General features: G+C 43.9%; 1 protein-coding gene across 1 annotated transcript in view; it reads right to left on the reverse strand.

Annotated features, from left to right (window-relative positions):
* The window catches only part of ptchd1 (patched domain containing 1), an 89,484-nt gene that overhangs the window by 11,932 nt on the left and 50,606 nt on the right, over nucleotides 1–26,946 (reverse strand). The window contains exons 8-10 of the mRNA XM_031836482.1: nucleotides 9,863–9,999; nucleotides 3,147–3,456; nucleotides 2,815–2,954 (exon numbers count right to left, since the gene is read on the reverse strand). Coding sequence (XP_031692342.1) covers nucleotides 2,815–2,954; nucleotides 3,147–3,456; nucleotides 9,863–9,999 — 587 coding nt within the window. The remainder of the gene's footprint in view (nucleotides 1–2,814; nucleotides 2,955–3,146; nucleotides 3,457–9,862; nucleotides 10,000–26,946) is intronic.

Genomic DNA, 26,946 nt, shown 5'->3' on the forward strand with positions numbered 1-26,946 from the left:
TATTAACGTTAGTATTCAGTAGAGTTAGTAGAATTATTAACGTTAGTAGAGTTAGTAGAATTATTAACGCTAGTATTCAGTAGAGTTAGTAGAGTTATTAATGATAGTAGAGTTAGTATAATTATTAACGTTAGTATTTAGTAGAGTTAGTATAATTATTAACGTTAGTAGTCAGTAGAGTTAGTAGAATTATTAACGTTAGTAGAGTTCGTAGAATTATTAACGTTAGTAGAGTTAGTAGAATTATTAACGTTAGTATTCAGTAGAGTTAGTATAATTATTAACGTTAGTAGTCAGTAGAGTTAGTAGAATTATTAACGTTAGTATTCAGTAGAGTTAGTAGAGTTATTCATGTTAGTAGAGTTAGTAGAATTATTAACGTTAGTATTCAGTAGAGTTAGTATAATTATTAACGTTAGTATTCAGTAGAGTTAGTAGAGTTATTAATGTTAGTAGAGTTAGTAGAATTATTAACGTTAGTAGTCAGTAGAGTTAGTAGAATTTTTAACGTTAGTATTCAGTAGAGTTAGTAGAATTATTAACATTAGTATTCAGTAGAGTTAGTAGAGTTATTAACGTTAGTATTCAGTAGAGTTAGTAGATTATTAACGTTAGTAGAGTTAGTAGAATTATTAACGTTAGTATTCAGTAGAGTTAGTAGAGTTATTAACATTAGTATTCAGTAGAGTTAGTAGATCATTAACGTTAGTATTCAGTAGAGTTAGTAGAATTATTAACGTTACTGGAGTTAGTAGAATCATTAATGTTAGTAGAGTTAGTAGAATTATTAACGTTAGTAGAGTTAGTAGAATTATTAACGTTAGTAGAGTCAGTAGAGTTAGTAGAATTATTAACGTTAGTAGAGTTAGTAGAGTTATTAACGTTACTGGAGTTAGTAGAATTATTAACGTTAGTAGAGTTAGTAGAATCATTAATGTTAGTAGAGTTAGTAGTCAGTAGAGTTAGTAGAATAAGTAGGCATTATAGTTAGTAGAATGAGTAGTCAGTGGAGTTAGTAGTCAGTAGAGTTAGTAGTCAGCAGAGTTAGTAGTCAGTATAGTTAGTAGAGTTAGTAGTCAGTATAGTTAGTAGAGTTAGTAGTCAGCAGAGTTAGTAGTCAGTATAGTTAGTAGAGTTAGTAGTCAGTAGGGTTAGTCGACAGTATAGTTAGTAGAGTTAGTAGTTACTAGAGTTAGTAGTCAGTAGAATTAGTAGTCATTAGAGTTAGTAGAATTAGTAGACAGAGTTAGTAGTCAATAGAGTTAGTAGTTAGTAGTCAGCAGAGTTAGTAGTCAGTAGAGTTAGTAGAGTTAGTAGAGTTAGTAGTCAGTATAGTTAGTAGAGTTAGTAGTCAGTAGGGTTAGTAGAGTTAGTAGTAAGCAGAGTTAGTAGTCAGCAGAGTTAGTAGTTAGTATAGTTAGTATAGTTAGTAGAGTTAGTAGTCAGCAGAGTTAGTAGTCAGTGGAGTTAGTGGTTAGTAGAGTTAGTAGTCAGTGGAGTTAGTAGTCAATTGGGTTAGTAGTCAGTAGAGTTAGTTGTCAGTGGAGTTAGTAGAGTTATTAGTCAGAAGAGTTAGTAGAGTTAGTAATCAGAAGAGTTAGTAGTCAGTTGAGTTAGTTGTCAGTTGAGTTAGTAGTCAGTAGAGGTAGTAGAGTTAGTAGTCAGTAGAGTTAGTAGTCAGTAGAGTTGAAGAGTTAGTAGTCAGTGGAGTTAGTAGAGTTAGTAGAGTTAGTAGTTAGTAGAGTTAGTAGTCAGTAGAATTAGCAGTCAGTAGAGGTAGTAGAGTTAGTAGTCAGTGGAGTTAGTAGTCAGTAAAATTAGCATTCAGTAGAGGTAGTAGAGTTAGTAGTCAGTGGAGTTAGTAGTCAGTAGAATTAGCATTCAGTAGAGGTAGTAGTTAGTAGAGTTAGTAGTCAGTAGAATTAGCAGTGAGTAGAGGTAGTAGAGTTAGTAGTCAGTGGAGTTAGTAGTCAGTAGAATTAGCAGTCATTAGAGGTAGTAGAGTTAGTAGTCAGTGGAGTTAGTAGTCAGTAGAATTAGCAGTCAGTAGAGTTAGTAGAGTTAGTAGTCAGTAGAGTTAGTAGTCAGTAGAGTTATAGAGTTAGTAGTCAGTGGAGTTAGTAGAGTTAGTAGTCAATAGAATTAGCATTCAGTAGAGGTAGTAGAGTTAGTAGTCAGTGGAGTTAGTAGTCAGTAAAATTAGCATTCAGTAGAGGTAGTAGAGTTAGTAGTCAGTGGAGTTAGTAGTCAGTAGAATTAGCAGTCAGTAGAGGTAGTAGAGTTAGTAGTTAGTAGAGTTAGTAGTCAGTAGAATTAGCAGTCAGTAGAGGTAGTAGAGTTAGTAGTCAGTGGAGTTAGTAGTCAGTAGAATTAGCATTCAGTAGAGGTAGTAGAGTTAGTAGTTAGTAGAGTTAGTAGTCAGTAGAATTAGCAGTCAGTAGAGGTAGTAGAGTTAGTAGTCAGTAGAGTTAGCAGTCACTCAGAGAGAGGAGAGAGAGGTGAACTCAGTGTCACGCCATTGCATTTTATGTCCAATGTATTAATAATTCTTAGTAATCAGTAGTTAGTAGAGTTAGTCGTCAGTAGATTTAGTAGCCAGTAGAGTTAACAGAGTTAGTAGGGTTAGCAGTCAGCAGTGTTATTAGAGTTAGTAGTCAGTAGAGTTAGTAGAGTCAGTAGAGATAGTAGTCAGCATAGTTAGTAGTTAGTAGTCAGTAGAGTCAGTAGAGATAGTAGTCAGCATAGTCAGTAGTTAGTAGAGTCAGTAGTATGTGTGTGTGTGTGTGTGTGTGTGTGTGTGTGTGCGTGTGTTACCTGTAGGAAGCCCATCAGGCCAAAGGAGATGTATACGAGGTAGAGCAGAACCATGAAAGGCTTCACATAGGTGTTGGTGATCCAGTCTCCATAGCAACGCTGCACGCAGCCTAGCAACAAGTGTGAGTCCTGGGGTCGCAGTTCAGAGATGGTGGTTGGGGTGTGTGTATTTGGAATGTGTGTGTGAGCATGTATGTGTGTAGTGTTGGGAGTGTGTGTGTGAGCGTGTGTAGTGTTAGGTGTATGGTCATGTGTGTGTGTGGTGTTAGGAGTGTGTGTGTGAGTGTGTGAGTGTGCAGGATTCGCTGTATGTGTGTAGGTGTGCGCAGCATTAGGTGTGTGTGTGTGTGTAGAGTTGGGTGTGTGTGAGTGAGTTTGTGAGTGTGTCTCGTCCTGGTAGCGTGTGTACATGAGACAGCGGTACCAGCGTGGCTTGGTGTCCAGCGCTCCCTTCTTGGGGACGCGGCGACAGAAACACCCGTGTCTGTACCCTGTCTCCAGGTAACCTGTGGCAACCAGACAGGTGGCGTAGAAGGACAAGGTGTAAAGGTAACCAACGGTTACGCCCAATGCAGCGCAGCGACAGAACAGCCGGACAGCCTCCAGGTTAGTCAGAGGAGACGCAGCCAGACCCAGAGACACCTGGGAACACACACACACACCGTTTCCATTGGCACTTTAAGTCAGGGTCAAATTCCAGCTGGGTCGGAGGAAACCCGGGCCAGCGCAAGTTTCACAACTGGGGCCTGATTAGATTTGGGCTGGTGACACTGTTAATACTGTATGCAACCACCAGCTGATCACTGCTGAATGCGAACACGTCTGGGTTTGATCCTGTTAGCATGCCTGAGTTTGATGAGGTTAGCTAGCACATGGACAAGCAGCACTGCAGTAGCCAGGTATGACACCATAGCTGGATTTGTCATTTATTTTTGCACTACACAAACTTTCATGAGAACAGAGTCAGTCATGTTGTTTGGTTATCAGCCCTCAAATGCTAGCGAGCTAACATTAGCTAGCAGGTATTTTAGCTAGGCGGGTCATTTTCATACATTATTGAAAGCTAGCTACCTAAACTAAATGACCAAAAGTATGTTTCCCTTCTCCTGCGAAAGCCTCCCCTCTTCTGTCATCGCTGTCCACTTCCTGTTGAAAGTGTGTGAGGGAAAATGTCTGTGTGTATCAGATTGTACACAGATCATATGTTTAGCATAAATGCTGCTTTTGTAACAACCAATTTGGCTGGGTTCATGCAAGTGACTGATTGATTGCTCATGGGAGGAATCCTCACAATCACTGTATAGGCAATTTGGCAGTACGCCAAGAACATTGGTCTGGGAACCAAAAGGGGTATCTCAGTTTCAAGGTCTCAGCTTGGACAGAAGAAGCCTTGTGAGGTATTGGTCATGCAGGAACCAATGTTAATGATGAATAATGAAGAATGTAAATCAAGCAAATATAGCTTGTCTGTGTAAACAGAATACAAGATAACTTAAGGGACCGCCCTGGAGGAACTTCTGACCTGTACTGAATGTGCAGAGTTTGTTCTAACCTCTCCAGTTAACTGATAATAGAGAGTGATTTGTTTAATATTGACTTCAGGTTTCCCTGGTGTTGAATTTCCACCACACACCGAACGAGGGAGAGCTCGGTTTGTTGTTTTGGAAAGTTTTTAAAGTCTATTGAAAAAGATTGGTTACTAGCTAGCTACCTCTTGAGTATGGATCCCGCGATGCGGTTGTAATCAGTTACTGGGACCTCTACCATCTATCCAGTGATCCTGCCTACCATGGCCGGGTCTGAGGAACCGTTTGGAGTAGCAGCTAGACTAGCAGGGTTTTCTTGAGGGCTTGAACGCAGCCCGCGACACAGTTAGTCATTGTGGCTGGGACAGTGGATTGTCCCGGGCCTGTGGCTGTTTAGATCCCTGCAGTTTGTTGTTGTTGTTTTCAATCTTCCCTGCGACCTGAACTGTCTGGAACTATGAGGAGTAACAGTGTAACCTACGTACCAAATCCGGCGGGAGTACCGTTAAGGACAGTGGTGTCTATCACAGGTGAGGGATCTTTTAAACAAACAAAAATAGTTCTACAAGCAATTGTTACAACAAGAAAATAGCTTAAAGTGTTTTATCAAAATACTGGTGGAGTCAACTAAAAAAAGAATGGGCGACCTGACAAGGTAGCTGTTCTGGAAAAAGCCAAGAACTTGAGAGGAACGTATATCTTCCTCAATGAGGACTACCCTGAAGCTGTGCACCAGAAGAGGAAAGAACTCATCCCAGCTATGAAAGCTGCCGGAGCGCGTGGGGACTTTGCTTACATCTGCTATGACAAGCTCATTGTCCCTGCTCCCTCCCAAAAGCCTGGAAGAGATGAGAGAGCCAAGACTATGGGTTCGTAGCTTCAACACCGCAGCACACACATACCAACGGATTACTAGATGTAAAAAGTATATTTTTCTCTCAGTTGAAGTCGGAAGTTTACAAACACCTTAGCCAAATACATTTAACTCTGTTTTTCACAATTCCTGACATTTAATCATAGTAAAGAGTCCCTGTCTTAGGTCAGTTAGGATCACCACTTTATTTTAAGAATGTGAAGTGTCAGAATAAAAGTAGAGAGAATGGCTAATTTCAGCTTTTATTTATTTCATCACATTCCCAGTGGGTCAGATGTTTACATACACTCAATTAGTATTCAGTAGCATTGCCTTTAAATTATTTAACTTGGGTCCCAGAAAATTGGTAGCCTTCCACAAGCTTCCCACAATAAGTTGGGTGAATTTTGGCCCATTCCACCTGACTGGTGTAACTGAGTTTTGAAGACCTCCTTGATCGCACACACTTTTTCAGTTCTGCCCACAAATTTTCTATGGGATTGAGGTCAGGGCTTTGTGATGGCCACTCCAATACCTTGACTTTGTTGTCCTTAAGCCATTTTGACACCACTTTGGAAGTATGCTTGGGGTCATTGTCCATTTGGAAGACCCATTTGCGACCAAGCTTTAACTTCCTGACTGATGTCTTGAGATGTTGCCTCAATATACGTACATAATTTTCCCGCCTCATGATGCCATCTATTTTATGAAGTGCACCAGTCCCTCCTGCAGCAAATCACCTCCACAATATGATGCTGCCACCCCCGTGCTTCACGGTTGGGATGGTGTTCTTCGGCTTGCAAGCCTTCCCCTTTTTTGTTTCATCAGACCAGAGGACATTTCTCCAAAAAGTACGATCTTTGTCCCCATGTGCAGTTGCAAACAGTAATCTGGCTTTTTTTAATGGCGGTTTGGAGCAGTGGCTTCTTCATTGCTGAGCGGCCTTTCAGGTTATGTCAATATAGGACTAGTTTTACTGTGGATATAGACACTTTGTACCTGTTTCCTCCAGCATCACAAGGTCCTTTGCTGTTGATCTGGGATTGATTTGCACTTTTCGCACCAAAGTACGTTCATCTGTAGGAGACAGAACGCGTCTCCTTCCTGAGCAGTATGATGGCTGCGTGGTCCCATGGTGTTTATACTTGCTTACTATTGTTTGTACATATGAATGTGGTACCAACAAGGCATTTAGAAATTGCTCCCAAGGATGAACCAGACTTGTGGAGATCTAAAATTATTCTTGGCTGATTTATTTGGATTTTCCTATGATGTCAAGACAAGAGGCACTGAGTTTAAAGTTAGGCCTTGAAATATATCCACTGGTACACCTCCAATTCTAAAACCATGATATAATTTTCTGGAATTTTCCAAGCTGTATAAAGGCACAGTAAACTTTGTGTATGTAAACTTCTGACCCACTGGAATATTGATACATTGAATTATAAGTGAAATAATCTGTCTGTAAAACAATTGTTGGAAAAATTACTTGTGTCATGTAGATGTCGATAACGACTTGTAGATGTCGTTAACGAAGTAGATGTCGTTAACGACTTGATAAAACTATAATTTGTTAACAAGAAATGTATGGAGTGGTTGAAAGACAAGTTTATTGACTCCAACCTAAGTGTATGTAAACTTCCGACTTCAACTGTATATCTCTGATAAGCTACCCAGGAAAGGGCTGAAAATGTCAAGTGTTATTGAAGTGTTCTGATTGCAGGTTCACTTGGCACATCGTAAGCCTTTTCTTTAGGGGTGTTGCTATAGGCCATCAAGTGCTAACAGTCAGTGTCTAAGTAATGTATGTGAAATGCTTGATAGTGTATATGATGTAAACAGAGAGAGGTCTACTTTCTTGGAGACCTGAATATTGACTGGTTTTCATCAAGATGTCTGCTCACGAGGAAGCTTCTCACTGTAACTAGTGTCTGTAATCTGGTTCAGGTTATTAATCAACCTACCAGGGTGTTTTTCAAACACAACAGGATAAGATCATCCACATGTATTGATCACATGTTTACTAATACTGTAGCACTTTGTTCTGAAGCTGTATCCGTACCCATTGGACGCAGTGATCACAATATAGTGGCTTTATCCAGGAAAGCCAAAGTTCCAAAAGCTGGGCGAAAAAATAGTGTATAAGATTTTGCTGTGACACTTTTTGTGGATGTTAAAAGTATTTGTTTGTCTGGTGTTCGTCTGGTGTCAGGACGAGCCTGCAGGAAGGATACCACATGAGGGAGGAGGATGTCTTCCCTGTAGTCACAGCGTTGAGATTGCCTGCAATGACAACAAGCTTAGTCCGATGATGCTGTGACACACCTCCCCAGACCACGACGGACCCCAGCTCCAAATCGATCCCGCTCCAGAGTACAGGCCTCGGTGTAAAGCTAATTCCTTCAATGATAACCGCAAATCCGACCATCACCCCTGGTGAGAAAAAAACTTGACTCGTCAGTGAAGAGCACTTTTTGCCAGTCCTGTCTGGTCCAGCGATGGTGGGTTTGTGCCCATAGGCAACGTTGTTGCCGGTGATGTCTGGTGAGGACCTGCCTTACAACAGGCATACAAGCCCTCAGTCCAGCCTCTCTCAGCCAGTTGTTGTTTACGTCAGGTACCTGTCCCGCAGGTGTGATGTTCGGATTCACCGATCCTGTGCAGGTTTTGTTACACGTGGTCTGGCATTGCGAGGACGATCAGCTGTCCATCCTGTCTCCCTGTAGCACTGTCTTAGGCGTCTCACAGTACGGACATTGCAATTTACTGCCCTGGTCACATCTGCAGTCCTCATGGCTCCTTGCAGCATGCCTAAGGCACATTCACACAGATGAGCAGGGACCCTGGGCATCTTTCTTTTGTGTTTTTCAGAGTCAGTAGAAAGGCCTCTTTAGTGTCCTAAGTTTTCATAACTGTGACCTTAATTGCCCACCATCTGTAAGCTGTTAATGTCTTAATAACCATTCCACAGGTGTATGTTCATTCATTGTTTATTTGCCTTTCTTCATTGAACAAGCATGGGAAACAGTGTTTAAACCCTTTACAATGAAGATCTGTGAAGTTATTTGTATGTTTAGGAATTATCTTTAAAAGACAGGGTCCTGAAAAAGGGATGTTTATTTTTTTGCTGAGTTTATAACAGACTCCACTCTTCTGGGAAAGCGTTCCACTAGAAGTTGGAACACTGCCGCAGGGACTTGCTTCCATTCAGTCACAAGAGCATTAGTCAGGTTGGGTACTGATGTTGGGCGATTAGGCCTGGCTCGCAGTTGGAGTTCCAATTCATACCAAAGGTATTAAATGGGATTGAAGTCAGGGCTCTGTGCAGGCCAGTGAAGTTCTTCCACACCGATCTCGACAAACCGTTTCTGTATGGACCTTGCTTTGTGCATGGGGGCATTGTCATGAAACAGGAAAGGGCCTTCCCCAAACTATTGCCACTAAGTTGGAAGCACATAATCGTCTAGAATGCTGTAGCATTAAGATTTCCCTTCACTGGAACTAAGGGGCCTAGCCCGAACCATGAAAAACAGCCACAGACCAGCCACAGACCTCCTCCACAAAACTTTACAGTTGGCAATATGCATTGGGGCAGGTACAGTTCTCCTGGCATCAGGAGAAACAAACCAAGATTTGTCCATCGCACTGCCAGAGGGTGAAGCATAATTCAACACTCTAAGGAAGTGTTTCCACGGCTCAAGAGTTCAATGGCAGCGATCTTTACATCAGAGGCCGTTTGGAACTTAGTAGTGAGTGCTGCAACCGAGGACAGACGATTTCAATGAGCTACGCGCTTCAGCACTCGACGGTCCAGTTCTAGCTAGCCAGCAAGCTAAACATCTGGCTAGTTGGCAGTGGCAGGAGGATGGGAGCAACATTAGTGGAGCTAATTAGTTAGTTAAGCTGCACAGTAATGTCTACCTATTAACATGACATCATTTCTAAATGCAATTTGAGCCAGAACATCAAGGCTATCTAGACCGCCATGGCTATCTAGACCATCAAGGCTATCTAGAACCACAAGGCCATCTAGACCATCAAGGCCATTTAGACCATCAAGGCTATCTAGACCGCCAAGGTCATCTAGACCATCAAGGCTATCTAGAACCACAAGGCCATCTAGACCCACAAGGCCATCTAGACCCACAAGGCCATCTAGACCCACAAGGCCATCTAGACCCACAAGGACATCTGGACCCACAAGGCCATCTAAAACTCCAAGGCCATCTAGAACACAAAGGCTAGCCAGACCATCAAGGCCAGCTAGACCCCCAAGGCCATCTAAACCCACAAGGCCATCTAGAACCCCAAGGCCAGCCAAACCATCAAGGCCATCTAGACCTCAAGGCCATCTAACCCCTAGGCCATCTAGAACCCCAAGGCCAGCCAGACCATCAAGGCCATCTAGACCCCAAGGCCATCTAGAACCCCAAGGCCATCTAGAACCCCAAGGCCATCTAGACCCACAAGGCCATCTAGAACCCCAAGGCCAGCCAGACCATCAAGGCCATCTAGACCCCAAGGCCATTTAAAACCCCAAGGCCACCTAGAACCCAAGGCCAGCCCACCAAGGCCAGCCCAACCCAGATTGAATTCAAGGCTTTAGCGGGTCACAGCATGGCTAGACAAACACAAAGACAAAGACAAACATACACACACACAGACTGACCTGATGTAGCAGTGTAGCTCCTGAGTAACGCAGCATGACATCAGAGAATACGCTAGCTACACGCTCCTTAACATGTTGGTCCTCACGTGTCCTTCTCCATGACGATAGCATCTCAAATGTGCCAAACAGTCCGTGACCTGGAGACAGACACACACATAGAGATAAATGTGTTTTGTGTGTTTGCAGTGTTTGTGTATTCCTGGATGCCAAGGAAAGCCAGACTTCCCTAAAAATGTTAGCAAATAAAAATAAAATGTATTCAACATTTCCTTTTTAACATGTATCTTTCGTCTCTCTGCAATTCTAAATGTTCCTTCAATTCGCAAGAGGCTGATTGTATGTCACTGTATAAAGCATCCGAGCGAGCAAAACAGAGCTCCTCTCTTTCAGAAAGTGTAGCCCATGTATCTGATGCTGTCTGGTCAAAAAGAGTATGACATTGCTGCCACCTGTAGCATTGAATTCAATAGCAAGACAAGCCAGCGAGCATTTGGCCTACATAAAAAAAAAACTAAAAGAATAGCGAATCAGCCTAGCAAGCAAGCATTTTAGCCAGGTATTTGTATTTATTAGGGATCCCCATTACCTGCTGTCAACACCACCATGCAACAATATCAAATCAAATCAAATTTATTTATATAGCCCTTCGTACATCAGCTGATATCTCAAAGTGCTGTACAGGAACCCAGCCTAAAACCCCAAACAGCAAGCAATGCAGGTGTAGAAGCACGGTGGCTAGGAAAAACTCCCTAGAAAGGCCAATACCTAGGAAGAAACCTAGAGAGGAACCAGGCTATGTGGGGTGGCCAGTCCTCTTCTGGCTGTGCCGGGTGGAGATTATAACAGAACATGGCCAAGATGTTCAAATGTTCATAAATGACCAGCATGGTCGAATAATAATAAGGCAGAACAGTTGAAACTGGAGCAGCAGCACAGTCAGGTGGAAGTTGAAACTGGAGCAGCAGCATGGCCAGGTGGACTGGGGACAGCAAGGAGTCATCATGTCAGGTAGTCCTGGGGCATTGTCCTAGGGCTCAGGTCAGTTGAAACTGGAACAGCAGCATGGCCAGGTGGATATCACAATGTGTGATTAAGCAAAGAAGAAAATTCTCATCCAGAAGCGGTACTCCTAGTGGCCGGGGACTTTAATGAAGGCAAACTTAAATCACTTTTACCAAATCTTTACCAGCATGTCACATGTGCAACCAGGGGAGAGAAAAATCCTAGACCACCTTTACTCCACACACAGAGATGCATACAAAGATCTCCCCCCGCCCTACATTTTGCAAATCTGACCATAATTCTATCCTCCTGATTCCTGCTTACAATCAAAAGCTAAAGCAGGAAGTACCAGTGACTCGCTCAATATGGAAGTGGTCAGATGAAGCGGATGCTACACTACATGACTGTTTTGCTAGCACAGACTGGAATATGTTCCGGGATTCATCCAATGGCATTGAGGAATACACCACCTCAGTCATCGGCTTCATCAATAAGTGCATCGATGACGTCGTCCCCACAGTGACTGTATGTACATATCCCAACCAGAAGCCATGGATTACATGCAACATCCACATCGAGCTAAAGGGTAGAGCTGCCGCTTTCAAGGAGCGGGAGACTAATCCGGATGCTTATAAGAAATTCCGCAGACGAACCATCAACACAGGATTAAGATTGAATCCTACTACACCGGCTCTGACGCTCGTCGGATGTGGCAGGGCTTGAAAACTATTACGGACTACAAAGAGAATCCCAGACGCGAGCTGCCCAGTGACGTGATCCTACCAGACGAGCTAAATGCTCTTTATGCTCGCTTCGAGGCAAGCAACACTGAAGCATGCACGAGAGCACCAGCTGTTCTGGATGACTGTGTGATAACGCTCTTGGTAGCCGATGTGAACAAAACCTTTAAACAGGTCAACATTCACAAAGCCGCTGGGCTAGACGGATTACCAGGATGTGTACTCAAAGCATACGCGGACCAACTGTCAAGTGTCTTCAATTACATTTTCAATCTCTCCCTGACTGAGTCTGTAATACCTACATGTTTCAAGCAGACCAGCATAGTCCCTGTGCCCAAGGCAGCGAAGGTAACCTGCCTAAATGATTACCACCCTGTGGCACTCACGTCGGGAGCCATGAAGTGCTTTAAAAGGCTGGTCATGGCTCACATCAACAGCATCCTTCCGGACACCCTAGACCCACTCCAATGTGCATACTGCCCCAACAAATCCACAGATGACGCAATCTCTATTGCCCTTTCTCACCTGGACAAAAGCAACACCTATGTGAGAATGCTGTTCATTGACTACAGCTCAGAGTTCAACACCATAGTGCCCACGAAAGCTCATTACTAAGATAAGGACTCTGGGACTAAACACCTCCCTCTGCAACAGGATCCTGGACTTCCTGACGGGCCAGCCCCAGGTGGTAAAGATAGGCAACAACTCGTCTGCCATGCTGATCCTTAACACTGGGGCCCCTCAGGGGTGTGTACTTAGTCCCCCCCTGTACTCCCTGTTCACCCACGACTGAGTGGCCAAACACGACTCCAACACCATCATTAAGTTTGCTGACGACACAACAGTGGTAGGCCAGATCACCAACAACAATGAGACGGCCTATAGGGAGGATGTCAGAGAACTGGCATTGTGGTGCCAGGACAACAAAACCTTTTCCCTCTCAGGAGACTGAAAAGATTTGGCATGGGTCCCCAGATCCTCAAAAGGTGGTTAAGGGCGCTGAACTGCAGAGCCAGCTGTGCCACCAGAGACTCTGGGTTCGCGCCCAGGCTCTGTCGTAACCTTCCGCAACCGGGAGGTCCGTGGGGCGACGCACAATTGACCTAGCGTCGTCCGGGTTAGGGAGGGTTTGGCCGGTAGGGAAATTCTTGTCTCATCGCGCACCAGCAACTCCTGTGGCGGCCTGGGAGCAGTGCGCGCTAACCAAGATTGCCAGGTGCACGGTGTTTCCTCCGACACATTGGTGCGGCTGGCTTCCGGTTGGATGGCGCTGTGTTAAGAAGCAGTGCGGCATGGTTGGGTTGTGTATCGGAGGACGCATGACTTTCAACCTTCGTCTCTCCCGAGCCCGTACGGGAGTTGTAGCGATGAGACAAGATAGTAGCTACTAAACAATTGGATACCACGAAATTGGAGAGAAAAAGGGGTATAAAAAAAAACATTAACAATGAGACGGCCTAAAGGGACGAGGTCATAGAACTGGCAGTGTGGTGCCAGGACAACAAAACCTTTTCCCTCTCAGGAGACTGAAAAGATTTGGCCCCAGATCCTCAAAAGGTTCTACAGCTGCACCATCGAGAGCATCCTGACCGGTTGCATCACCTCCTGGTATGGCAACTGCTCGGCATCAGACCGTAAGGCGCTACAGAGGGTAGGGCGAATGGCCCAGTACATCACTGGGGCCAAGATTCCTGCCATCCAGGACCTACAGTGGGGCAAAAAAGTATTTAGTCAGCCACCAATTGTGCAAGTTTTCCCACTTAAAAAGATGAGAGAGGCCTGTAATTTTCATCATAGATACACTTCAACTATGACGGACAAAACGAGAGAAAAAAAATCCAGAAAATCACATTGATTTTAATGAAATAAGTATTTGGTCAATCACAAAAGTTTATCTCAATACTTTGTTATATAACCTTTGTTGGCAATGGCAGAGGTCAAACGTTTTCTGTAAGTCTTCACAAGGTTTTCACACACTGTTGCTGGTATTTTGGCCAATTCCTCCATGCAGATCTCCTCTAGAGCAGTGATGTTTTGGGGCTGTTGCTGGGCAATACGGACTTTCAACTCCCTCCAAAGATTTTCTATGGGGTTGAGATCTGGAGACTGGCTAGGCCTCTCCAGGACCTTGAAATGCTTCTTATGAAGCCACTCCTTCGTTGCCCGGGCGGTGTGTTTGGGATCATTATCATGCTGAAAGACCCAGCCACGTTTCATCTTCAATGCCCTTGCTGATGGAAGGAGTTTTTCACTCAAAATCTCACGATACATGGCCTCATTCATTCTTTCCTTTACACGGATCAGTCGTCCTGGTCCCTTTGCAGAAAAACAGCCCCAAAGCATGATGCTTCCACCCCCATGCTTCACAGTAGGTATGGTGTTCTTTGGATGCAACTCAGCATTCTTTGTCCTCCAAACACGACGAGTTGAGTTTTTACCAAAAAGTTATATTTTGGTTTCATCTAACCATATGACATTCTCCAAATCTTCTTCTGGATCATCCAAATGCTCTCTAACAAACTTCAGACGGGCCTGGACATGTACTGGCTTAAGCAGGGGGACACATCTGGCACTGCAGGATTTGAGTCCCTGGCGGCGTAGTGTGTTACTGATGGTAGGCTTTGTTACTTTGGACCCAGCTCTCTGCAGGTCATTCACTAGGTCCCCCCGTGTGGTTCTGGGATTTTTGCTCACCGTTCTTGTGATAATGTTGACCCCACGGGGTGAGATCTTGTGTGGATCTTGTGTGAACTCTTTATCCACATTATAGCAGGGGGGTAGTAAAGCCATAACACAAGTTTTTCCAGCAGCAGACTATGATCGATAATGTCAAAAGCTGCACTGAAGTCTAACAAGACAGCCCCCCCAATCATTTTATCATCAATTTCTCTAAGTCAATCATCAGTCATTTGTGTAAGTGCTGTGCTTCTTGATTGTCCTTCCCTATAAGCGTGCTGAAAGTATGTTGTCAATTTGTTTACTGTGAAATAGCATCGTGTCTGGTCAAACACAATTTTTTCCAAAAGTTTACTAAGGGTTGGTAACAGACTGATTGGTTGGCTATTTGGGCCAGTAAATAGGAGTGGCAATCTCGTCCACTATTATCCTCAGTCATTTTCCATACAGATTGCCAAATCCCGTTGGCTTGTCATTGTTAATAGACAACAATAATATGTTCACCTCTTCCACACTGACTTTACGGAATTCAAAATTACAATTCTTGTCTTTCATAATTTGGTCAGATATACTTGGATGTGTAGTGTCAGCGTTTGTTGCTGGCATGTCATGCCTAAATTTGCATATCTTGCCAATGAAAAAGTCATTAAAGTAGATGGAAATATCAGTGGATTTTGTTATGAATGAGCCATCTGATTCAATGAATGATGGAGCCGAGTTGGCTTTTTTCCCCAAAATGTCATTTATGGAGCTCCAAAGCTTTATACTATCATTCTTTACATCATTTATCTTTGTTTCAGAGTTTAGTTTATTGTTCATTATTTAGTCACATAATTGTTTTATTTGTCGTGCGTTTGCCAATCAGTTGGGCTGCCAGAGTTATTTGCCATACCTTCTGCCTCATCCCTCTAAATCAGACTATTTTTCAATTCCTCATCAATCCAAGGAGATTTAACCGTTTTTACAGTCATTTTCTTAATGGGTGCTTATTAGTAACTGGAATAAGCGATTTCATAAATGTGTCAAGTGCAGCATCTGGTTGCTCCTCATTACTCACCACAGACCAGCAAATATTCTTTACATCATCAACATAGGAATCACTACAAAACTTATTGTATGACCTCCTATACACTATATTAGGCCCAGCCTTTGGAACTTTGGTTTTCCTAGATATGTCTAATATATTGTGATCACTACATCCAATGGATTTGGATACCGCTTTAAAGAACATTTCTGCAGCATTACAAAAGATGTGATTAATACATGTTGATGATTTCATTCCTGTGCTGTTTGTAACTACCCTGGTAGGTTGACTGACAACCTACCAGGGTAGTTACAGTTTGAAGTTTTTTCTTGAGTGGGCAGCTTGATGAGAGCCAGTCAATATTTAAATCACCCAGAAAATATACTTCTCTGTTGATATCACATACATTATCAAGCATTTCACACATAGTTTCCAGATACTGACTGTTAGCACTTGGTGGTCTATAGCAGCTTCCCACAATAATAGGCTTTAGGTGAGGCTGTTGAACCTTGCTCATGTTATTTATATTGGAGCTGATAGTGCAGGTTGAGCTGCACAAAGTGGTCTTCCTACTAGGGCACCCCGCCTCAGTGCTAACAGTGGTCTTCCTACTAGGGCACCTCAGTGCTAACAGTGGTCTTCCTACTAGGGCACCTCAGTGCTAACAGTGGTCTTCCTACTAGGGCACCTCAGTGCTAACAGTGCCATCATCGACTCAGTGGGTTTTGTCCAACATGTCTTTGGACCCACTCACTGTCACAGTCATACGCTGGACCTAGTTTTGTCCCATGGAATAAATGTTGTGGATCTTAATGTTTTTCCTCATAATCCTGGACTATCGGACCACCATTTTATTACGTTTGCAATTGCAACAAATAATCTGCTCAGACCCCAACCAAGGAACATCAAAAGTCGTGCTATAAATTCACAGACAACACAAAGATTCCTTGATGTCCTTCCAGATTCCCTCTGTCTACCCAAGGACGCCAGAGGACAAAAATCAGTTAACCACCTAACTGAGGAACTCAATTTAACCTTGCGCAATACCCTAGATGCAGTTGCACCCCTAAAAACTAAAAACATTTCTCATAAGAAACTAGCTCCCTGGTACACAGAAAATACCCGAGCTCTGAAGCAAGCTTACAGAAAATTGGAACGGAAATGGCGCCACACCAAACTGGAAGTCTTCCGACTAGCTTGGAAAGACAGTACCGTGCAGTACCGAAGAGCCCTTACTGCTGCTCGATCATCCTATTTTTCTAACTTAATTGAGGAAAATAAGAACAATCCGAAATTCCTTTTTGATACTGTCGCAAAGCTAACTAAAAAGCAGCATTCCCCAAGAGAGGATGACTTTCACTTTAGCAGTGATAAATTCAAGAACTTCTTTGAGGAAAAGATTATGATTATTAGAAAGCAAATTACGGACTCCTCTTTAAATCTGCGTATTCCTTCAAAGCTCAGTTGTCCTGAGTCTGCACAACTCTGCCAGGACCTAGGATCAAGAGAGACCTCAAGTGTTTTATTAATATATCTCTTGACACAATGATGAAAATAATCATGGCCTCTAAACCTTCAAGCTGCATACTGGACCCTATTCCAACTAAACTACTGAAAGAGCTGCTTCCTGTGCTTGGCCCTCCTATGTTGAACATAATAAACGGCTCTCTATCCACCGGATGTGTACCAAACTCACTAAAAGTGGCAGTAATAAAGTCTCTCTTGAAAAAGCCAAACCTTGACCCAGAAAATATAAAAAACTATCGGCCTATATCGAATCTTCCATTCCTCTCAAAAATTTTAGAAAAGGCTGTTGGGCAGCAACTTACTGCCTTCCTGAAGACAAACAATGTATACGAAATGCTTCAGTCTGGTTTTAGACCCCATCATAGCACTGAGACGGCACTTGTGAATGTGGTAAATGACATTTTAATGGCATCGGACCGAGGCTCTGCATCTGTCCTCGTGCTCCTAGACCTTAGTGCCGCTTTTGATACCATCGATCACCACATTCTTTTGGAGAGATTGGAAACCCAAATTGGTCTACACGGACAAGTTCTGGCCTGGTTTAGATCTTATCTGTCGGAAAGATATCAGTTTGTCTCTGTGAATGGTTTGTCCTCTGACAAATCAACTGTAAACTTCGGTGTTCCTCAAGGTTCCGTTTTAGGACCACTATTGTTTTCACTATATATTTTACCTCTTGGGGATGTTATTCGAAAACATAATGTTAACTTTCACTGCTATGCGGATGACATACAGCTGTACATTTCAATGAAACATGGTGAAGCCCCAAAATTGCCCTTGCTAGAAGCATGTGTTTCAGACATAAGGAAGTGGATGGCTGCAAACTTTTTACTTTTAAACTCAGACAAAACAGAGATGCTTGTTCTAGGTCCCAAGAAACAAAGAGATCTTCTGTTGAATCTGACAATTAATCTTAATGGTTGTACAGTCGTCTCAAATAACACTGTGAAGGACCTCGGCATTACTCTGGACCCTGATCTCTCTTTTGAAGAACATATCAAGACCATTTCAAGGACAGCTTTTTTCCATCTACGTAACATTGCAAAAATCAGAAACTTTCTGTCCAAAAATGATGCAGAAAAATTAATCCATGCTTTTGTCACTTCTAGGTTAGACTACTGCAATGCTCTACTTTCCGGCTACCCGGATAAAGCACTAAATACACTTCAGTTGGTGCTAAATACGGCTGCTAGAATCCTGACTAGAACCCAAAAATTTGATCATATTACTCCAGTGCTAGCCTACACTGGCTTCCTGTCAAAGCAAGGACTGGTTTCAAGGTTTTACTGCTAACCTACAAAGCATTACATGGGCTTGCTCCTACCTATCTCTCTGATTTGGTCCTGCCGTACATACCTACACGTACGCTACGGTCACAAGACGCAGGCCTCCTAATTGTCCCTTGAATTTCTAAGCAAACAGCTGGAGGCAGGGCTTTCTCCTATAGAGCTCCATTTTTATGGAACGGTCTGCCTACCCATGTCAGAGACGCAAACTCGGTCTCAACCTTTAAGTCTTTACTGAAGACTCATCTCTTCAGTGGGTCATATGATTGAGTGTAGTCTGGCCCAGGAGTGGGAAGGTGAACGGAAAGGCTCTGGAGCAACGAACCGCCCTTGCTGTCTCTGCCTGGCCAGGTCCCCTCTTTCCACTGGGATTCTCTGCCTCTAACCCTATTACAGGGGCTGATTCACTGGCTTACTGGGGCTCTCTCATGCCGTCCCTGGAAGGGGTGCGTCACCTGAGTGGGTTGATTCACTGATGTGGTCATCCTGTCTGGGTTGGCGCCCCCCCTTGGGTTGTGCCATGGCGGAGCTCTTTGTGGGCTATACTCGGCCCCGTCTCAGGATGGTAAGTTGGTGGTTGAAGATATCCCTCTAGTGGTGTGGGGGCTGTGCTTTGGCAAAGTGAGTGGGGTTATATCCTTCCTGTTTGGCCCTGTCCGGGGGTGTCCTCGGATGGGTCCACAGTGTCTCCTGACCCCTCCTGTCTCAGCCTCCAGTATTTATGCTGCAGTAGTTTATGTGTCGGGGGGCTAGGGTCAGTTTGTTATATCTGGAGTACTTCTCCTGTCCTATTCGGTGTCCTGTGTGAATCTAAGTGTGCGTTCTCTAATTCTCTCCTCTCTTTCTTTCTTTCTCTCGGAGGACCTGAGCCCTAGGACCATGCCCCAGGATTACCTGACATGATGACTCCTTGCTGTCCCCAGTCCACCTGGCCGTGCTGCTGCTCCAGTTTCAACTGTTCTGCCTTCTTATTATTCGAACATGCTGGTCATTTATGAACATTTGAACATCTTGGCCATGTTCTGTTATAATCTCCACCCGGCACAGCCAGAAGAGGACTGGCCACCCCACATATGCTCTCTCTAATTCTCTCTTTCTTTCTCTCTCTCGGAGGACCTGAGCCCTAGGACCATGCTCCAGGACTACCCACCCCACATAGCCTGGTTCCTCTCTGGGTTTCTTCCTAGGTTTTGGCCTTTCTAGGGAGTTTTTCCTAGCCACCGTGCTTCTACACCTGCATTGCTTGCTGTTTGGGGTTTTAGGCTGGGTTTCTGTACAGCACTTTGAGATATCAGCTGATGTACGAAGGGTTATATAAATACATTTGATTTGATTTGGTCTTCCTACTAGGGCACCTCAGTGCTAACAGTGGTCTTCCTACTAGGGCACCTCAGTGCTAACAGTGGTCTTCCTACTAGGGCACCTCAGTGCTAACAGTGGTCTTCCTACTAGGGCACCTCAGTGCTAACAGTGGTCTTCCTACTAGGGCACCTCAGTGCTAACAGTGGTCTTCCTACTAGGGCACCTCAGTGCTAACAGTGGTCTTCCTACGAGGGCACCTCAGTGCTAACAGTGTAACCATGCTGTAAGTAACGTTACCCCATACTCTTGCCACAGTCAACTAGCCAAATGTTTAGCTATTACTGTGTAGTAATATTGTTTGTATCTCAGAAATCTATTTGCAAACGACTTTCTGACAATATTAGAAACTTATAACATCTGAAAATGTTGCTAGCTACATGTCTAAACAAAAGACTCTTCACCAGATGATTACATGACCCATCAAGTTAGCCAGGTGTGTCTGTGGGTGATTACGGCCATCTGTTGTATTTCATGAACATGTGTAGATGTCTAGACAATAGCTAGATGTGGCTGCGGCGTGGCTATAGCCATCAATTTAGACAAGTGTGTCGGGAAAGTGTCACCTAATAATTATAAAATATTTATACAATATTTATCTGGACACTTACTATTTCTGATATTGCTACTATGCAAATATGCCAGTCACCATTTCACTGTTTACACATTCTGTATCCTGTGTATGGAACAGGAAGACCTTCTGTATCCTGTGTATGGAACAGGAACACCTTCTGTATCCTGTGTCTGCAACAGGAACACCTTCTGTATCCTGTGTATGGAACAGGAACACCTTCTGTATCCTGTGTATGGAACAGGAACACCTTCTGTATCCTGTGTCTGCAACAGGAACACCTTCTGTATCCTGTGTATGGAACAGGAACACCTTCTGTATCCTGTGTCTGCAACAGGAACACCTTCTGTATCCTGTGTATGGAACAGGAACACCTTCTGTATCCTGTGTATGGAACAGGAACACCTTCTGTATCCTGTGTATGGAACAGGAACACCTTCTGTATCCTGTGTATGAAACAGGGTTGGAGAGCCCATGGCATACAGAGTACTGGAACAGGAACACCTTCTGTATCCTGTGTATGGAACAGGAACACCTTCTGTATCCTGTGTATGGAACAGGAACACCTTCTGTATCCTGTGTATGGAACAGGAACACCTTCTGTATCCTGTGTATGGAACAGGAACACCTTCTGTATCCTGTGTCTGCAACAGGAACACCTTCTGTATCCTGTGTATGGAACAGGAACACCTTCTGTATCCTGTGTATGGAACAGGAACACCTTCTGTATCCTGTGTATGGAACAGGAACACCTTCTGTATCCTGTGTATGGAACAGGAACACCTTCTGTATCCTGTGTATGGAACAGGAACACCTTCTGTATCCTGTGTCTGCAACAGGAACACCTTCTGTATCCTGTGTATGGAACAGGAACACCTTCTGTATCCTGTGTATGAAACAGGAACACCCTCTGTATCCTGTGTATGGAACAGGAACACCTTCTGTATCCTGTGTATGGAACAGGAACACCTTCTGTATCCTGTGTATGGAACAGGAACACCTTCTGTATCCTGTGTATGGAACAGGAACACCTTCTGTATCCTGTGTATGGAACAGGAACACCTTCTGTATCCTGTGTATGAAACAGGGTTGGAGAGCCCATGGCATACAGAGTACTGGAACAGGAACACCTTCTGTATCCTGTGTATGCAACAGGAACACCTTCTGTATCCTGTTCATGTGACAAATAAACAATGATTTCATTTGATATAGTGTGTGTTTACCAGAGACGGTATGTGAAGAAGAAAATGACCTGCACCAAAGACAGATTAGGATATAGGCCAAGGACTAGATAGAGTGTATTTTTTCTACTACTTTCCCCACTTTTAGTCTTGAAATCTTTGGTTGTTTACTACACTACCTTACTCTGTTTAATACATGGCCTCACATGTGAATTCTTAAAGAGATGATTGGCTCTTAACCTCGCTAGCGTCCCACCTGGCCAACATCCAGTGAGATTGCAGAGCGCCAAATTCAAATACAAAAATGCTCATTATAAAAATTCAGAAAACAAAACATATTGTACATAGGTTTAAAGATTAACTTCTTGTTAAACCAACCACAGTGTCATATTTATAAAATGCTTTTCGGCGAAAGCATACCTAGCCCAGAACATACCTAGCCCAGAACATAGCCCAGTTGACAAATTATTACAAACAGTAACCAGCCAAGCAGAAGCATTACAAAACTCAGAAATAGAGATAAAATTAATCCCTTATCTTTGATGATCTTCATATGGTGGCAATCAGAAGACATTAATTTACTCAATAAATTTTCCTTTTGTTCGATGAAGTCTCTTTATATCCAAAAACCTCCATTTTGTTAGCGCGTTTTCTTCAGTAATCCACAGGCTCAAACTCAGTCAAAATATTTAGACAAAAAATCCTAATTGTATCCGTAAAGTTCATAGAAACATGTCAAACAATGTTTATATTCAATCCTCAGGTTGTTTTTTAGCCTAAATGATCTATAATATTTCACCCGTCAATATAAAAGGTAAACAAGAAATGCACTTGCGCATGAAAAAGCTCTGCCACACGGTAGGGTCCACTCGTTCAGACTGGTCTTACTCCCTCATTTATAGTAATACAAGCCTGAAACGATTTCTAAAGACTGTTGACATCTAGTGGAAGGCATATGAACTGCAAATGGAGTCCTAAGTCAATGGATACTGTAATGGCATTGAATAGAAAACTACAAAACCCCCAAAAACTACTTCCTGAATGGATTTTTCTCAGGTTTTCGACTGCTAAATCAGTTCTGTTTTACTCACAGACACTATTTTAACAGTTTTGGAAACTTTAGAGTGTTTTCCATCCAAATATACCAGTTATATGCATATCATATCTTCTGGGCCCGAGTAGCAGGCCGTTTAATTTGGGTATGCTTTTCATCCAAAATTCCGAATGTTGCCCCCTACCCTAGAGAAGTTAAGAGGGTGTGAACAATGCTGAATGGGTGGGTGTAAGGCAAAGAAGAGCTCTCCAGAAGGTGTCCCAAAATATTCAAGGGCCATTTTCTCAAAAGTGGGGTAAGAAGTTAATTAACTTTCAAAGCAGAATTACTTTCCCATTGTTCCCCAACTGTAGAGTATGATATACTATTTTGTAGCTGAGTCTCTACTGTTATCCAATGTAAAAAAAACACCATTTGAAATGTTCCTACATAAGATTGAATCGAGCCCGTCGGTCACATATGGCTTTTATCCTGGCTTGGCTTCCCCAGTGATTTTACCCACGCACTGCTACTGTGTGTGTGTGCTGGGGGAGGTGTGTGTGTGTGTGGGGGGGGGGGGGGGGGGGGGGGCAGATGGCTTTCACCTCTGTGGTTGCCATGGCACCTGTGACTCATCAGTGACACTGACCCCCTCCTCCTGTGAAGCTCTGAGATAATCTATTTTCTGTGTGTGTGTGTGTGTGTGTGTGTGTAGGATTATGATCATGCTTTTTACTACTACAAATCTAGGTGACCTATCAGACATGATTATGTCTCTGACCATCCTATCAGACATTATTCTGTCTCTGACCATCCTATCAGACATTATCCTGTCTCTGACCATCTAATCAGACATTATCCTGTCTCTGACCATCCTAGCAGACATTATCCTGTCTCTGACCATCCTATCAGACATGATCCTGTCTCTGACCATCCTAGCAGACATGATCCTGTCTCTGACCATCCTAGCAGACATTGTCCTGTGTGGCTCAGTTGGTAGCCCATGCCGCTTGGAAAGACAATATTGTGGATTTGATACCTACTGGAGCCACCCATATGAAAATGTATGCACACACTACTGTCACTTTGGATAAAAATCAGAGAGAGACAGGGGAGCAAGGGAGAGGAGAGGTGGACGAAAGGGAGAGTAGTGGGGAAGTAGACTGCCTGGGGACTCGCTGTAGTCTGAACCTCTCCCTCTCTCCAAGAGCTGTGTATTGTAAAGGAGTACAGTAAGTGTTTGTAGGGAGGTGCTCAGGGGTTGAAGGGACTGGAAGCTTCCATCGTCACAATGTATTCATAGGGTTAGACAAAAACTAAACATCCTCTGTCTCTCTCTATATTTATCAGGAATACAGTCTATGTTTGAGACAGACGCACGCACAAACACACATATACAAGCACATGCTCACTGTAATTAGTGTCATGTGTGGGAGGAGAGCTGCTGTTGGGACTGAAATAACAGAGGACATACGGAGAGCGAGAGAGAGAGAAAGAGAGAGAGAGAGAAAGAGAGCGAGAGAGAAAGAGAGAGAAAGAGAGCGAGAGAGAAAGAGAGAAAGAGAGCGAGAGAGAAAGAGAGAAAGAGAGAGTAATGACATACACCAGCAGCTTAAGTGGGGTCTGGGAAAAGAATGTAAAAAAACAGAGATGAGGAGAGAGAGAGAGGGAGAGATAAGGAGAGAGAAAGATAAGGAGAGAGAGAGAGATGAGGAGAGAGAGAAAAAGAGATGAGGAGAGAGAGAGAGATAAAGAGAGAGAGAGATGATAGAGAGAAAGAGAGATGAGAGAGAGAGTGTCACACCCTGATCTGTTTCACCTGTTTTTGTGCTTGTCTCCACCCCCCTCCAGGTGTCGCCCATCTTCCTCATTATCCACTTTGTATTTATACCTGTGTTCTCTGTTGCCAGTTCGTCTTGTCAGATCATACCAGCTTGTTTTTCCATCTCCCTGCTTTCTCAAGTTCTGTTACCTAGTTTGCTCGGTTCTGACCATTCTGCCTGCACTGACCCCCAGCCTGCCTGCCACTCTGTATCTCCCTGACTATGACCCATTTACGAACCTCTGCCTGTCCTGACCCCCAGCCTGCCTGCCACTCTGACCAGTTTACAAACCTCTGCCTGTCCTGACCCCCAGCCTGCCTGCCACTCTGACCAGTTTACAAACCTCTTCCTGTCCTGACCCCCAGCCTGCCTGCTGTTCTGTACCTTATTGACTCTGACCAGTTTACAAACCTCTGCCTGTCCTGACCCCCAGCCTGCCTGCTGTTCTGTACCTTATTGACTCTGACCAGTTTACAAACCTCTGCCTATCCTGACCCCCAGCCTGCCTGCCACTCTGACCAGTTTACAAACCTCTGCCTGTCCTGACCCCCAGCCTGCCTGTTGTTCTGTACCTTATTGACTCTGCCCTGGATTATAGACCTCTGCCTGCCATTGACATGTCTTTTGCCTGCCCCCTGTTCGGGTCAATATACATCTGTTACTCTAGCTGTCTGCATCTTGGTCTTATCCTGACTACTGATAGAGAGAGAGATGAGGAGAGAGAGAGAGAGAGAGAGAGAGAGAGAGAGAGAGAGAGAGAGAGAGAGAGAGAGAGAAAGAGAGAGAGAGAGACCCCCAGGTAGGTAGGTAGTTATAACTCAACCAGCACTATATATATATATATATATATGTATATATACACTGCTCAAAAAAATAAAGGGAACACTTAAACAACACAACACAACTTGACTTGTAACTCCAAGTCAATCACACTTCTGTGAAATCAAACTGTCCACTTTGGAAGCAACACTGATTGACAATAAATTTCACATGCTGTTGTGCAAATGGAATAGACAACAGGTAGAAATTATAGGCAATTAGCAAGACACCCCCAATAAAGGAGTGGTTCTGCAGGTGGTGACCACAGACCACTTCTCAGTTCCTATGCTTCCTGGCTGATGTTTTGGTCACTTTTGAATGCTGGCGGTGCTTTCACTCTAGTGGTAGCATGAGACGGATTCTACAACCAACACAAGTGGCTCAGGTAGTGCAGCTCATCCAGGATGGCACATCAATGTGAGCTGTGGCAAGAAGGTTTACTGTCTGTCAGCGTAATGTCCAGAGCATGGAGGAGCTACCAGGAGACAGGCCAGTACATCAGGAGACGTGGAGGAGGCCGTAGGAGGGCAACAACCCAGCAGCAGGACCGCTACCTCCGCCTTTGTGCAAGGAGGAGCAGGAGGAGCACTGCCAGAGCCCTGTAAAATGACCTCCAGCAGGCCACAAATGTGCATGTGTCTGCTCAAACGGTCAGAAACAGACTCCATGAGGGTGGTATGAGGGCCCGACGTCCACAGGTGGGGGATGTGCTTACAGCCCAACACAGTGCAGGACGTTTGGCATTTGCCAGAGAACACCAAGATTGGCAAATTCGCCACTGGCGCCCTGTGCTCTTCACAGATGAAAGCAGGTTCACACTGAGCACATGTGACAGACGTGACAGAGTCTGGAGACGCCGTGAAGAATGTTCTGCTGCCTGCAACATCCTCCAACATGACCGGTTTGGCGGTGGGTCAGTCATGGTGTGGGGTGGCATTTCTTTGGGGAACCGCACAGCCCTCCATGTGCTCGCCAGAGGTAGCCTGACTGCCTGCCATTAGGTACCGAGATGAGATCCTCAGACCCCTTGTGAGACCATATGCTGGTGCGGTTGGCCCTGGGTTCCTCCTAATGCAAGACATTAGACCTAGACCTCATGTGGCTGGAGTGTGTCAGCAGTTCCTGCAAGAGGAAGGCATTGATGCTATGGACTGGCCCGCCCGTTCCCCAGACCTGAATCCAATTGAGCACATCTGGGACATCATGTCTCGCTCCATCCACCAACGCCACATTGCACCACAAACTGTCCAGGAGTTGGCGGATGCTTTAGTCCAGGTCTGGGAGGAGATCCCTCAGGAGACCATCCGCCACCTCATCAGGAGCATGCCCAGGCGTTGTAGCGAGGCCATACAGGCACGTGGAGGCCACACACACTACTGAGTCTCATTTTGACTTGTTTGTTACATCAAAGTTGGATCAGCCTGTAGTGTGGTTTTCCACTTTAATTTTGAGTGTGACTCCAAATCCAGACCTCCAGGGGTTGATACATTTGATTTCCATGGATCATTTTTGTGTGATTTTGTTATCAGCACATTCAACTATGTAAAGAAAAAAAGTATTTACTAAGAATATTTCATTCAGATCTAGGATGTGTTATTTTAGTGTTCCCTTAATTTTTTTGAGCAGTGTATATATACAGTATTGTCATGAAGTTGGCCTGGGGGTAGGTTTATGACAGTCATATATACCTTTCCCCCCCCCTTTCCATTTTATACCCTACTGATGTGACATTTGAAAATCCCTTGGTTAACAGAGATTCTGGGAACATCAGAAGGTGGGGGGAAATGAACTATATTCTGGTAATCCGACCAATTGAACATATGCGGTGGTACTTAATGAATATGATGTCAGTTCGGTTGTCATCTGAGACATTCTCATCAATGATAAAATGACATGAACTCTACAGTGGAAAGTCTACACATCAGAGTTATTGGATTCACATGAAATTGTTGTTCAATTTAAATGTTTGAATATGAAATTATTCGTGATGGGATGAAATGTGATTTTAGCTTCTAAAATGTGAGATTTGGGATTTCATAAATT

The sequence above is a fragment of the Oncorhynchus kisutch genome, linkage group LG11, assembly GCF_002021735.2.
Source record: "Oncorhynchus kisutch isolate 150728-3 linkage group LG11, Okis_V2, whole genome shotgun sequence".
NCBI classification, from domain to species: Eukaryota; Metazoa; Chordata; class Actinopteri; order Salmoniformes; family Salmonidae; genus Oncorhynchus; species Oncorhynchus kisutch.